We start from the raw sequence: 15,039 nt of genomic DNA, 5'->3' as shown, positions 1-15,039 counted from the left end.
CCCCAGGCTAGCTTTTCTGCATTCAGCCCTCCCCCACACCTGACCCCACCCAGACCCCTCAGTTCACAGCCAGCCCAGGCCTCTGGCCCTGCCATTGCCCAGCCCAGCCTCACCCGGGGACTCCGGCTGCCTCCATCCGGTTGGCCAGGGACACGTCATGGGACCACACGTCATACTGCCACTTGCGCAGCCCGATGACCCCGCACAGCACATTCCCAGAGTGTATGCCCACACGCATGTTGATGTCCACGCCTGTGGCCTCCCGCACCTGCCTGGAGCAGAGTGGCCCAGTCACCTGGCCCTGCCTAAGCCCTGGGACAGGCTGAAGATCTGAGGTGTGGGGTGGATACAGGACAGGATGTGGGAACAGGGCAGGCTCAGCCCACAGAGAGAATGTTCTCAGCCTGATGGGGCTGTCTCTTCAGAAGGATCTGAGCACCCCATCCCCAGGAGCATACAAGTGGCTGTGGCCACACCTGAGCTCAAGGGCTAGGTAGGAAGGAGGAGGAATTCCAACTAGTCACTATAGCCCATGATGATGGGCCTAAAACACATGCAGCAGCACTGGCTGGGTTTTAAAAGTTTCCTGGGGGCCAGGCACGGTGGCTCACACCTGTAATCCCAGAACTTTGGGAGGCCGAGGTGGAAGAATCACTTGAGGTCAGAAGTTCAAGACCAGCCTGGCCAATATGGTGAAACCCTGTCTCTACTAAAAATACAGAATTAGCCATGCATGGTGGCACATGCCTGTAATCCCAGCTACTCAGGAGGCTGAGGCAGGAGAATCAATTGAACCCAGGAGACCGAGGTTGCAGTGAACCAAGATGCACCACTGCACTCCAGCCTGGGCAACAGAGCAAGGCTCTGTCTCAAATAAATAAATAAATACATTATTGGGGTGCCGTTTATGCCCCCCAATCCCTGGGAAGCAGGGCCCTGGGAGTCATTGGCACCATTGAGTATGGGAGCAGAGCCCCATGGGAGAGTTTCCCTGGGGTACAGGAGACCCCCAAGACAGGAACAGAGCCTGAGTCCCCATAACAAGCAGCACCACGTGTCAAGCAGCACCACGTGTCCACCAGCAAGGCTGGGCACTGACCAAGCCTTCTGGAGTCAGAGCCAGAAGTGCATGGGGGCCTGTGCAACCTCTGCCGGTTACAGGGCGGGGGGCCAGCCTGAAATCACACAGGCAGTGGAGCAGGGCCAGGCCCCTACAGCTCTGCCCAGGCTTCTTCCTGGCAATACCAGCAACCTAACCTGCAGCAGAACTTCAGGAGGAAGGACAGGCTGGAGCAGGGACTTAGGCTGGGGACGGGCAGCCCCGCCAGGCCCTGCTCTGCCCCACAGTGGTCACCTTGGCTGGGCCTGCCTGGCCCTCTCCCCATTCAGCCCTCTCAGCAAGCTCCTCCCACAGACCCCAGCTGCTCAGAGCCACAGGGGACCTCAAGGGGAGCTGGGTGCCATCAGGAAGGAGCCTCCAGAGCTGGGTACCCTCAGGACCAGGCCTGACTCCAGGATCTTCACAGGGGGAGCAGGAAGCAGATGGAGCCGTGCAGTCGGCCCCTGGGTCCGAAAGGTCCCCCAGCTGCCTGTCCTGAAGTCTCCTGCTGTTGCTAAGACCCCATCCCTGAGAGGAGCGGAGCCCACTGCCCTGACCTCATGTCACCCAGCTCTGAGTTCTGGAGACGCTCTCTGGGATTCAGAGTCACAGGCAGCCCCCAGAGGGAGGGAAGCAAACTGATGAGGTCCGAATCCTCCAGCAGGCTGGGTGGTCCAGGCAAGCTGCTTTCAACCCCCGAACCTCAGTTTCCCTATCTGTGAAATGGTAATGACTCAACCCCTATGGGTCTGCCACGGGGCAGGACCCAGTGCCTGGGACCACCCGGGACCTACTTAATGGCCTCGCACATGTCCAGCCCCATCTTCACGCAGTTCCGGGCGTGGGTGGGCAGCGACACAGGCAGGCCTGACACACAGTAGTAGCAGTCGCCGAGGATCTTGATCCGCATGCACTCGTTGGCCTGCAGGATGAGGGGGGCCTAGTCACGGGAAGGTCTGGGGCTGAGACCTCTCAGCCACCTCCCCTACCCTCCAGGGTGCGCCTGGCTCTCTCCTGGCTGGGGGCTGCCTCCTGGGGTCCAGCCACCAAGAGCCACCTCTGGGCCTGGCAAAAGGCTTAGTGACATCGGGGACTTCCCGGGAGGAGCCCCCAAGCAGGCACCAGGGGTGAACACAAATGTTCCTAAGGGCCTCGGGGAGGGCTCTGCCTTGGTTTCGTTTGCCCAGGTAATGTTTGAGTACCTACTGAGTACTCAGCCCTGGGCTGAGCAAGGAGACAGAGCAGTGAACAAAACAGATGCAAATCCCTACAGCCACAGAGCTCACACGCAGGCAGGAGGGATGGACGCTAAACTAGAAAAACAGATACAGAACAGTGCACTTAGCACCAGCAGTGGTGGGTGCTAAGAAGAAAACCAAGGCACAGGAGGGAGGTGACGTGCCCAGGAGGCCAGCGAAGACCTCTCAGGAGGAATCAGAAGCATTAGAGCTAAGACCCCGAGAAACAGAGAGAGCCAGCCGTGCCAGTCTCTGCAGGAAGAATGCTCAGGCACCCACAGGACCCCTGGGGCCACACAGCTGGGAAGAGACTGCGAGGCAGCCGGGAGGCTGCAGAGGAGTGGAGGACAAGGACTGAGGCTGCAGGTGCGCACACCAAGGGGTCGGCAGGTGTCAAGGTCACCCAAGCAGTGGCTATGCTGCCAGGGCTTAGTAGGGAGGAAAGATATCGATACAGAGAGGAAAGATAGGGATGGGGAGGGAGAAGACGGAGAGGGGCAAGACCAGAGACTCCTAGGAAAAGGCCCAGGGATGGAAGGGGACCCCCGTGGGCCCTCTGAGGTTCATCTTAGGCAGTGCTGCGTCACCAAATCCTCCTTAAGCCCTCAGCAGGGGTGGCCACACGCACTGAGGCCCCATGGGCGGGCCTTTAGGGGAACTGAAGAAGGAGCGACATACAGGACATCTACCTCTGCCCTCCCGTCCCCACCCTTTACCCTGCTCAGCCGACCGCCATGGACTGGACACATCAGCAGGTGGCCTTGCGCTCTGGCGTCTGGTAAGGAGGGAGCTAAGAGGGCTCCATCCTACAGGGTCACGAGGGCTAGCCCTGCTCCTGGAACACCATCTGTCTCCAGGTCTCCAGCCCATCCTGTCCTCGTCCCCACTCCGTGCCCATCAGCCATCATGGACCCAGGCCCCAGACACAGCACCAGCCCTGCCTCCAGGTCCCCTGTACCCGCCCAGTCTGGGAACTGTCCCTGGCCTGCACCCTCCTCCAATTACTCAGTTTGAGTGTGTGCCAGATGTTTCCTGCCCGGCCCCATCTGGCACATGCTGAATGAGTGACTGCAGGGACATGAGGACAGCGGCTTTACTAGAAAGCAGGCAACCTTGGCAGACCTGGATGCTAGGCGCTGACTCAGGACTCTGGCTAACCTGATCTCCTCTCAAACCAGGCACCAGACTGCCCGTGGACCCAGCCCAGCTCTGAGATGTAGGGGAGGCCACATTCCCCAGACTGCAAGCCAGCTGATGGTCCCCTGGGTCTCTGACACTTGGAGTTGGGGAGCTGGGTCCTGCGCTGAGGTGCAACATGTACACCTCTGAGACAGGGGGCCTTGGCTCTTGGAAAGAGCTTACACTTCTGGAATCTGATTGTTGATAGGAGAAAAGGCTTCGATCAGCCCTGCCTGGCTCTGCCCAGAGATTAGACACTCGGATCGGGAAGCCTGCATCTGCAATGGCCTCCCTTTCCCCATCTGTGCAATAGGGCCATGCCTCCCAGGCCTGCTGGGGACGGAAAACTGTGTCCAAGAGGCAAGGGACCCTCTGTGTTGGCTTTAAGGTAAGGAAAGGGCCAGCTGTAGCCCAAGCCCTATAGGTTCCAGGCTAGACAGGCCCTCTGAGTCACTCAGTCCACAATGCCCAGGATGGGACAGTTCTCCAGAGCATCCCTGACCAGTGTGATCCTATAGCAGCTTGGTTACCCCTGCGACAGGGAGCTCCCCTCCAGTCCCTCCTAGGATCGAGCAGCTCTGATCATGAAAAATTCTTCCCAGCGTGAAGCCATAACTTGCCTCCCATCAAGTTCTAGAACATTGATTTTCTGCACACAGAGTCATTGGTGCAGGAGGAAGCTCTTAATAATTCTAATGGGGCCGGGTGTGATGGTGCATGCCTGTAATCCTAGCACCTTGGGAGGCTGGGTGGATCACTTGAGCCTAGGAATTCAAGACCAGCCTGGACAACATAGCAAAACCCCATCCCCACAAAACACAAAAAAATTAGCCAGGGGTTGTGGTGCACACCTGTAGTCTCAGCTGCTTGGGAGGCTGAGGTGAGAGGACGACCTGAGCCTGGGAGGGTTGAGGCTGCAGTGACCCATGATTCTGCCACTGCACTTCACTCTAGGTGACAGAGCAAGACTCTGTCTCAAAAACAAAACAAAACAAAACTCTGATGGGTGTGTGGACACGGGTGTTGGTGTTGTATTTAAGCTTTCCATGTAATTCACAGGTATAGCCAGGATAGGGAGCTGCTGCCTTAAATCTTATATTTCAGTCTCTATTTAATGACTACCACTTCCAGGAAGTCTGCCCTGACCATCTGAGGCTGGACTAGGTGCTCCCCAGGTCCCCGGCCCCTGCACTTCTCTTCAGAGCATATACCATGTGGGCCAAGGTCCCACCCAGGCTCAGGGCCCGGCACTCAGCCTCTCTCAGGACCATTTGGTCCGTCAGTGGAGACATTCCTTGCCTGATTCCCCTTCCTGCCTGGCACCTCCTGAGCTCCTCAGCATCCTGGTCCTCGCCTCGGCCTTCACATCCTTGCACGTCTGACCTTGTGCCCTTACCCCCTCACACCCTGTTCCGTGCACACTGAGCCACATTCATCCCATGGATACACAGGGCTTTCTCTCTACTCCAGGCTTTTATCTTTGCTGTTCTGCCTGCCAAAAACACTGTTCCCTTTCCTCCTCAGAGATTTTTTCAAGTGTCTCAAACTTTAAGGTGGGCCAGGAGCAGTGGCTCACACTGGAATCCCAGCACTTGGGAGGCTGAGGGAGAAGGATCACTTGAGGTCAGGAGTTTGAGACAAGCCTGGCCAACATGGCAAAACTCCATCACTACAAAAAATACAAAAAGTTGGCCAGGCATGGTGGCACGTGCCTGTAATCACAGCTACACAGGAGGCTGAGGCACGAGACTCACTTAAGCCTGGAAGGTCAAGGCTGCAGTGAGCAGTGATGGCACCCGTGCATTCCAGCCTTGGTGACAGAGCAAGACTCTGTCTCACAAAAACAAACAAAAATAAAAGTTTAATGTGCACATGATTCACCTCAGAGCTTGTCAAAAGCTGCTTCTGGGTGAGGCTGGACATTCCATAGTCCTCCTGAGCTACCAGGTGAACAGAAGCTTCTGGGCTTACCAGTGAGGATGGAGCCATCTCCTCCTCCTGAGCCCACATCTGAGCTCTGGAGCCCCAGTATATCGCCCAGTGTGCTTTGGCAGTCTCCCCACTAGCCTCACACTCTGGGGGCACAGGATCCTGGCTGCGGTGGTCACCACTCACCCCCACCTTTACCATGGGGTGGTCACATATGTTTGCCAGCTGGATGCTAAAATTCAGCCATGGCCTCCCCAACTCAATCCCAACAGGGCACTGGACACAGGACACTCCTGGAGATGCGACGGGCAGGGGAAGGGCCTGGCTTTGCCCAGCACAGGCCGGTGGGCTCACCTTGGCGATCTGGTCAAATTTGCCAAAGAGCTCGTTCAGTACCACCACCAGTTCCTTGGGGGAGCAGTCGCTGGCCAGCCGCGTGAAGCCCACGATGTCCGCATAGAGGATGCTGGGGAAGGGGCAGGGTGGGAGTGTCAGAGCCAGGCACCTGGATGGGGCAGCAGGAGCACGGGGTACTGTCTGGAGCCCAGGAGCCTGCCAGGCCTGAGCCCAATCACTGCCCTTCCTCAGCCTCCATAGGAATGGGAGAGTCGCACCCAGCCACAAAGATTACATTTCCAGGGGCTTCATATTAAAGCAAAAGGGAGCAAAGCCCAGAACCTGCAGGAGCCCTCGGGCCTGCCCCAGCCCCATCCCTGCAGAAAGCTGAAGGTCACTTCAACTGTCACGTCAGCTGTCACGGAGCGTTCCTCTTGCCCATCCAATGTTCGCCATAGCGCAGTCTTCAGAACTCCCTAAAGAGAGATGGCTCTGTGCTCCCTCAACACAACCTCCACGCCAAGTGCTTTACAGGCATCCAGTGCTCACACAGCCCTTGCAGAACTGCCATTCTGCAGACGTGCAAACTGAAGCTCTGGGACACTGAGACTTGCTGAGAAGCCAGGAGCTGGAATCTGTACCAGATGTCCCTGTTACAAAGTCCTGAGCTCATGGACCATGCACAGTCCAGAGAAAAGGCAGTGGGCCAGCCTTGGATATAATGCTGACACTACAGGCAGAGGACCCAGGGCGTCTCCCAGGACCCACATCTACACTCAACAGCACCCAGTACCCACATCTACACTTGACAAACTCAGGTCAGTACATTCAAGTAAAACTCTGTGGTTCCCTGTGAATCAGCCAAGGACAGGTGTCAGAACTGGGGCACTCTTGGGCACCAAGGCAGGGGGCTTTACCTTTTTCTAGGGGTCCTGTGCCCCTTGAGAACCATCTGAAAGGACCCTTTCCTTCAAAAAGCTATGTTTGCTCACACAGTTTGGCAGTTTCAGGGGCTGCTACATCTTCCCCAACACCAATGAGTCCTAAGAGCCCTGATCTGATCCTGCCCCTGCGGAAACAGGTGGGGATTCTGAGGCCCAGGAAGGGCCCTGGATTGACCTGGGACCACGGGGCCCTCTCCCAATTCCTAAGCAGGCAGGGGTGTGAGCCTCCTGATAGGGCGGGAGGCTGCCTGGAGCAGGGATGGAGGCTGCCTGAGCAGGGGTCTGAGCCTCCAGATAGGGTGGTGGGCTCAGCCCCCAGGAGATACTGTCCACACGGCTCGCCGCCCACCTGACATTCTGGTGCCGCTTGACGTAGAGGCTGTGGAAGTTGTTGTCGGGCACACAGCGGCGGTCGCCATGCTCCTTGAGCCGCTCAATGATGGCCAGCTTCATGCCCATAGAGATGTGGGCCGGGAGCACCGACAGCAGCAGGTTCTCCTGGGGGCAGGCAGGCAGACCGGAGGGCGGACCGGTGGGGGACAGGCAGGGTGGCATCAGGGCCCAGAACTGGCCTACCTGGCCCCTGTCCTCCCTGCCCACCTGCCTGCTCTGCCCATGATGCCCCCATCTCTGCTCCCATCTTCTGTCAACCCAGCTGGGCATCCACCTCCCATGTCCCCAGCAGCCCCCAGGACTCAGGCTGAGTGAGAAAGGGCCCTTTCAGCTGGGGAGGCTACACGATGGGTGGGCAGCCTGGAGCCATTATGGCCTTCTCTGCCACCACCTGGGGACGGCCTGCCCAGGACTGACACCACACAGAGGAATGCAGAGTCAAGAGTTACAGGCTCTGGTTACCCGGCTGGAGCCCAGGACTCACTGAGGTGAGAACTGCATGGGTGTCTGGTCACGCACCTCTTGCACATGGCACCATGGGCGTCTCATGTCCAACAGAAAAAGGAAGAGGACAGGGGTGTGCAGGGTGAGGAGTGGGGGCTGCGTCCCACCTGCTGGCGCTTCTCAATGCGCAGCTTCCGGCGGATCTGGATGCACTTCACAGTGTAGGTGAAGAGGTCCCGGGATGCATCCTGCATCTGGTTCTTGTGGAAGGCACCAGTCAGGTTCCCGCACAGGAAGATGACCGCGTTGGCCAGCAGCTATGGGTGGGCCAGGGTGGGGTCAGATGTGGCCTGGCCCATGCCCTCCCAGGACACCAGGTGGACTTGTGATGGCACTGTTCCCTTCCCATTTCCTGACCCCCCAACCCACTGAGGATGGCAGTCTTCCCAGGGCAGACAGGGAAACTGAGGCCCAGGCAGGAGTTAGTCTCCTAGTGAGTCACTAGGACCGAAAGATCAGGATGCCCAAGGAAGCAGAAGAGACCACCTCACAGAGCCCAGGGCCAGAGGGGCATGCGTGCTAAGGGTAGTCCCAGAGGGCACAGCGCCCAGCGGGCTGTGCAGAGGTTCAGCCTCTGCCCAGAAAGGACCCCAGGCATGGTCAGGAGGAAAACATATCTCTAAACCCCAATAATTATGAACAAAAGGTTTACTCATTCAACACAAAGACAAAACGCAGTGTCCTGGGAAACTCCCCAAGCTCTGTCAGGACAGGGACTGAGAGAAACCTCAGGAATGGGACTCACCCCATGACAGTGCCCCTGAACTAGAGGGGAGGGCCCGAGGTCAGGACCCTGAGGGCTGAGCCACACGGGAGCCCTAGGCCAGCAAAACAAGGCTGGAGGTCAGGGCCACCCCTGGGGGCCCAGCTTCGGAGCAGACTCGGAGAGGGCCTGGCCTGGAAGCGGGCTGTCTGCAAACACGGCTCTAGGTCCAACTCACCCAGAGGGGGCCCCCCTCTGCCCTTAGACCCAGACCACAACCCCCTCCCCAGAGGCCTTGGCCCATCCCTCACCTGTAGCCCTACCCGGACGCTGGGCGTTGTGAAGCCTCCCATCAGAGCGCAGAGTACCAGGAGGTGGGAGGCGGTGGAGATGACCCCTACAGCCACAGCCCCCCGCATGCTGAAGGGCAGCAGCGTGTACACCACGAAGACAACGAACAGGAAGAAGGGCACCTGTGGACGCAGCCTCGTGAGCCCAGTGCCCTGACATACTGCCCCAGCCCTGCATCCCCCAGAAGCCTGCACCGCACCAGCACACCCAGTGAATGCCCTCAGGGCAGCCCCTCACCCTGCCATGTGGGCAGACATACAAGGGAACAAGAAAAGCCAGAATGTGTTTCTGGGGTGGGTCCGGCCACATGGTTCATGGTTTCCTATGCAGATCCACTGTCTGTGGCCACCCCAGGTGGAGGCTCCATGGTCCACATGATCAGGGAGCCCCCTCCTGGTGCCCTTCCCACATGGCTCTCTCTGGGCAGGAATGGTGATTACCAGGAGGCTGGGGCTCCTTCTCACCAGCTGCCTCCAGTAGTGCGGCCCCAGCTGCCCTCTCACCACCCCCACCGACCAGCCCTGCGTCTACCCCTCTGGGAGTGGTGCCCCCTCCCTCCTTCCCTCCCCTTCAGTCCCCATGGGTTTCCTTGGACCTCATCCCAGCCTGCCCCAGCCACAGGAGCTGTCACAGGACCCAGGCCCACTGGTCAGAGTGTGCCACCACTTGGTGACAGTGACTGTCCAGGACTGGGCTGGTGACCCCAGCCAGCCCAGTGCAGCTCAAGCCTGCAGGTCGAGCTTGTTGAGAAAGGGCCCTGCAAGTGCTGTAGCCCGACATCCAAGGGAATGTTCCCTCCTCTCAGTCCTGTCAGTGCAGAGAACTCACAGGGACAAAACCAGCCCAGGCCCATCCTAGACACACAGCCAAGCATGTGGGGCAGGAAGGGCCCATGGCAGTGCACCCACCACGGGGGTGGGAGCTGCTGAGTATGCAGCCGTCAGGAAGTCCAGGGTCCCCCCGTTACCTGCTCCCACGAACAGGCCGCCTTCGTCCACGCGTCAAACACCAGCACGTAGCCCAGGGTCATCAGGCAGGCCCAGGCAAGCAGCGCCAAGGCCCTAAGCCAGCGCCTCAGGAGACACTCGACATACACCAGCACAGAGAGGGCCAAAAACACTGCCAGCACCAGGAACGCCGTGCCCAGAATGGCCTGGTGTCTGGAGGGGTCCTGGGCAGAGCAAACAGACAGAAATGCCTCAGCTTTCCCCTGGGCAGTGCCACCTCCTCCAGAAAGCCTGCCAGGCTGGCTGCCTCACTTACAGCTTCATCCACACGGAAGGTGTGGCTGCACCCTCCCACACCGGGCTCCCGCTCACCTTCAGTCCTTTCTTTGTCACCTTTGCCAAGGCTACCTCAACCACCCACTTCCTGTCTCCTTGGGAGCCCGAGCATCGCCACAGCCCCACCCGTGATGCCATCACTTTCCATCCGCCTCTGCCTCCTCTCCGGGTTCCCACGGTGCTCTGTGCACAGCCACAGGTGACATCATGAGCACAGGGTGGGACTCGCTCACAGGCACAGTCTCAGAAAATCATCCAAATGGGACACGGGCCTGGCCCTCAGCAAGTGAGCAGAGGCTGCTGAGGGATTCCAGGAAAAGGCATCCCACAGGGGAGAAGCCGGGGCAGCGGCACAGAGTGGAACAGGACGGGCACAGCGTCCTGGACGTCCGTGGGGGCAGAGGCCTGACTGTGGGGCTGGCACACAGTAGCAACTGTCCTGTGGTTGGTAGCCATGTGGGTCCAGGCAGCACTGGCAGAGCAGCCACTGTCCTGGCCACTTAACACACATAAACATCCTGGAGTTTCTGAGTATTCTTCCAGATCTCTGCTAATCAAATTTACATCAATTATAAAGAAAATGGGCTGGGCATGGTGGCTCATGCCTATAAGCCCAGCACTTTGGGAGGCTGAGGCAGGTGGATCACCTGAGATCAGGAATTTGAGACCAGCCTGGCCAACATAGAGAAACCTAATTGTTACTAAAAATGCAAAAATTAGCCAGGTGTGGTGGAAGGTGCCTGTAATCCCAGCTACTCTGGAGGCTAAAGCAGGAGAATCACTTGAACCCAGGGGAAAAGGCTGCAGTGAGCCAAGATCACGCCATTTCTCTCCTGTCTGGGCAACAAGCGTGAACCTCCGTCAAAAAAAATGCAGTTCCTCAGTCTATTCCCACTTTTTAAATGCTCAGTAGCTGAACACCGTTAGTGGCTATACCAAGGCAAGTGCCTGGGCCAGAGACAACATGAGTGGTGTCAGCCTGGAGAGCTGTGTTAGGATTCTGAGGAGGCCCAGCACAGTGGCAGATGCCTGTAATCCCAGCACTTTGGGAGGCTGAGGCAGGCAGATCACCTGAGATTGGGAGTTCAAAACCAGCCTGACCAACATGGTGAAACCCCGTCTCTACTAAAAATACAAAAAATTAGCCTGGTGTGGTGGTGCATGCCTATAATCCCAGCTACTCGGGAGGCTGAGTCAGGAGAACTGCTTGAACCCAGAGGTGGAGGTTGCAGTGAGCTGAGATCACACCATTGTACTCCAGCCTGGGCAACAAGAGCAAAACCCTGAGGCCGGGTGCAGTGGCTTGTGCCTGTAATCTCAATGCTTTGGGAGGCCAAGGCAGGAGGATCACTTGAGGCCAGGAGTTCAAGACCAGCCTGGGCAGCATAGTGAGACCATGTATCTACAAAAAATATATAATAAAAAGAGGATTCTGAGAATGTAGCCAGGCTCAGTATGGAGTGTAGGGATTGATTAATGATGTCTGCATGGGTATGGGAAGTGAGGGTAGTGATACACAGGCCATCCCTAACCCCAGGTCTTCAGTAGAATCAAATTTCATCATGGAGAAAAATTAGAATAATGTATTAAGACAATTTAATGTAATATCTAAAACCACTTCAGACTTCAAAATTGTATTAAACTTAGAGAGGCTGGGCATGGTCCTGCCTGCTTGTAATCCCAGCTACTCAGGAAGATGAGCCAGGAGGATTACTTGCACCCAGGAGTTCAAAACCAACCCGGGCAACATAGCAAGATCCAGTCTCAAAAAAAAAAAAATTAATTCGAAACCTGTCTTCTACCAGTCTAAATATGGTGTAAAAGACATAGCATTGTCCAGACACAGTGGCTCACACCTGTAATCCCAACACTTTGAGAAGCCAAGGCAAGTGGATTACCTGAGGTCAGGAGTTTGAGACCAGCTTGGCCAACATGGTAAAACCCCGTCTCTACTAAAATACAAAATTAGCCAGGCATGGTGGCACATGCCTGTAATCCCAGCTACTCAGGAGGCTGAGGCAGGAGAATTGCTTGAGCCCAGGAGATGGAGGTTGCAATGAGCCGAGATCGTGCCACTGCATTCCAGCCTGAGAGACAGAGTGAGACTGTGAGACTCTGTCTCAAAAAAAAAAAAAAAATAGCATTTTACAAAAGAGGAAACTGAGGCTAAGAGAAGATAACAGCTTGCCCAAGGTCAGGGCTGAGACATGAAGCCCAGGGGCTGCCTTTACTCACCCCGTGGCTGAAGGCGATGATAATGAGCGCCAGGCAGGCGATGACAGCCACCAGCAGGAGCGTGAGCAGCAGCGGCCCGTGCTGGCTGGTGAGACGGTACTTCTCGTAGAGCGCATCTTGGTCAGGGCCCTCCTCACCCTCGTTGAGGAAGTATCGGCCCTTGGCCGGCATTCTCCGCTGTCAGCAAATGTGTCCACTGGCTGTTAAGGAGGCCCCAGGGTCTGGAGGGCATCTGTCTGCCAACAGCCTCCCCCGTGGGCCTAGGCCTCTGGCCTCTCCGAGGCAGGCAAGCGGGGCTGGGGAGAGGGCCCCTGGGCCTGCTGCTCCATGGCCAATGAGAGGTCTGCACAGCTCTGGCGCCAGGCCTCGCTCACTGTGCCGCTGGCATCCTCCTGTGCGACTCCACACGCGGTTACTCCACGGAGACCAGAACTTGACCTAATGGGCAGAGTCAGGGGAGGGCTGGCATCAGGGAAAGCGGGGCCCAGGCCTCACAGCTCCACATCTGATTTATCCATCTTAACCCTACCCTAACTTTTATGCCCTGTTGTCATAAAGCTAGTTCCTTCTGTCTTCTAGAACTGCACTGTCCAAGATAGTAGCCACTAGCCACATGTGGCTGTTCTGTTTTTTAAGGTAGGGTCTCACTCTGTTGCCCAGGCTGGAGTGCAGTGGCATGATCATAGCTCACTGCAGCCTCAAACTCCTAGCCTCAAGGGATTCTCCCACCTCAGCCTCTTGAGTAGCTGGGAATACAGGTGTGCACCACCACACCCCAAGCTAATTTAAAAATTTTGTTTTGTAGTGGTAGAGTCTCCCCCTGCTGCCCAGGCTGGTTTTGAACTCCTGGGCTCAAGTAATCCTTCTGCCTCAGCCTCCCAAAGTGCTGGGATTACAGGCAAGAGCCACCATGCCCGGCCACTATTTTAAAGTAAATTCAAACTAATTTAAAATAAATTAGAAACTCAGTCCCTTGGTCACACTAGCCACATTTCAAATACCAGGTGGCTCATGCCTCTAATCCCAGCACTTTGGGAGGCTGAGAAAGGCAGATTACCTGAGATCAGGAGTTCAAGACCAGCCTGACCAACATGGTGAAATCCTGTCTGCACTAAAAATATAAAAATTAGCTGGACATGGTGGCATGTGCCTGTAATCCAAGCTACTCGGGAGGCTGAGGCAGGAGTATGGCTCAAACTTGGGAGGCAGAGGTTGCAGTGAGCTGAGATTGTGCCATTGCACTCAGCCTGGGCAACAGAGCAAGACTCTGTCTCAAAAAAAAAAAAAAAAAGAAAGAAATACTCAACAGCCACATGTGACTGGTGGCTGCTGTACTGGCCAGCACAGATACACAGAGCATGTGTGTTATCACAGAAACTTCTACAGGCCAGCTCTGCTCGGCACATTTCACTGTTTTGCTTTCACACAAAGGTCTCTGATCCATCTCAATTTACTCTGGGTATGGTGTGAGGTAGAGATCAAGGTTCATTTCTTTTTTTCCACATGGATATTGAACTATCCCAGCAGCGTTCAGTGAACTGGCCATCCTTTCCTCACCGAATTTCAGTGGATCAGGAGACCACACAGCTGAGATGTTTCCAGGCTCTGCTCTGTCCCCATGGCCCTGGTACAGACACCACATTCACTTCATTTCCTAGTGAGTCTCACATCTCCAGGCCCAGAGGGTTCCAAGCTGTGATCCTGGGAGCTCTGGGATTTGGGGACATGCCTCAGGGCCCCAATGAGAAGGGAAGGCCGAGGGGCACAGGCTCAGGCCCCCATGCCCCTTTTCAGCCAGAGCAGCCCCTGCATGTGTTACAGTAAGCTCCACATAAAACTGCATTTTTTCTTTTCTTTTTTTTTTTTTAATGTGGTTTCACTCTGTCACCCAGGCTGGAGTGAAGTGGTGCGATCACGGCCTGCTGCAGCCTCAGCCTTCCCGGGCTCAGGCAACCCTCCCACCTCAGCCTCCTGTGTAGCTTTGCAGCAATAACAGGAGGCTGAGGTAGGAGGATTGCTTGAGCCCAGGGAGGCTGAGGCTGCAGTGGGCCATGTATTTTTTTGTAGAGATGGGGTTTCACCATGTTGCCCAGGCTGGTCTTAAACTCCTAGGCTCAAGCAATCTACCCTCCTCGGCCTCCCAGAGTGTTAAGATTACAGGCATGAGCCACTATATCTGGCAAAGATCTTGTTTTCTTAAAAGAGTCCACTGATGCAAATTTCAGATATCTGCTAGCCTTGCTTCACAGAAAAGGAAGCTGAGTCTCAGAGAGGGACATAGAGGCCCCTTTGTGACAAAACTGTGAGCTGACCCCAGGCTTGCCATGCTCGGCCCATGTGGGCTCCTTTCCCCAGCACCATTTATTCATTAGCACATTCATCTATTCCAAAAAAGGCTTGAGTCACACCTACGCCTGCCAGCCCTTACACCTCCTGTGTGCTAGGCTGGGCTCTCTCTCCCTAGGGATCCCCATCAGTCTCCAAAGGAAGGAAAATTACCAAAAATGTGCAATCCCTCACACAACAATGAGGACTTGGGGACAGCTGCCATATTCCCAGCAGGAACCTGTGTAAAGGGGGCGACCCTGGACCAAGAGTCCAGGCCCCCAGTGTCCTCCAGGCCTGCCTCGGATTCGAATCAGGACATGGCCAGAGGCAGAGGACAGAGGGCAGAGAGGCTGTGAGACACAGGATGGCTCAGGGCAGTCACAGGGCACAAATGGCCAGCCACCAGTGGAAGCTTCAAAGGACAGCTGGTCCAGCACAGGGAAGGTGGCCAGGCAAGCCCCCAGCCCCTAAAGATGAAAAAGCAGAATATCCAAGGTCCCCAAGTCTAAGGGAAGCC

General features: G+C 56.4%; 1 protein-coding gene across 8 annotated transcripts in view; it reads right to left on the bottom strand.

Annotated features, from left to right (window-relative positions):
- The window catches only part of ADCY7 (adenylate cyclase 7), a 74,952-nt gene that overhangs the window by 17,632 nt on the left and 42,281 nt on the right, over positions 1-15,039 (bottom strand). For all 8 annotated transcript variants that reach the window (XR_013530184.1, XM_054248527.2, XM_054248526.2 and 5 more), the window contains 8 exons: positions 12,195-12,632; positions 9,644-9,847; positions 8,637-8,798; positions 7,730-7,879; positions 7,075-7,223; positions 5,800-5,911; positions 1,894-2,021; positions 114-272 (listed from right to left, as the gene is read on the bottom strand). Coding sequence is in view for 7 of the 8 variants with exons in the window: in XM_054248527.2 (XP_054104502.1) it covers positions 114-272; positions 1,894-2,021; positions 5,800-5,911; positions 7,075-7,223; positions 7,730-7,879; positions 8,637-8,798; positions 9,644-9,847; positions 12,195-12,365 (1,235 nt within the window). In the remaining variant the exon portion in view is untranslated. The remainder of the gene's footprint in view (positions 1-113; positions 273-1,893; positions 2,022-5,799; positions 5,912-7,074; positions 7,224-7,729; positions 7,880-8,636; positions 8,799-9,643; positions 9,848-12,194; positions 12,633-15,039) is intronic.

The sequence above is a fragment of the Callithrix jacchus genome, chromosome 20 (genome assembly GCF_049354715.1).
Source record: "Callithrix jacchus isolate 240 chromosome 20, calJac240_pri, whole genome shotgun sequence".
Taxonomy (NCBI): Eukaryota; Metazoa; Chordata; class Mammalia; order Primates; family Cebidae; genus Callithrix; species Callithrix jacchus.
Note: the sequence above shows the minus strand (reverse complement) of the source record. Positions and strands in the feature narration are given on the sequence as shown.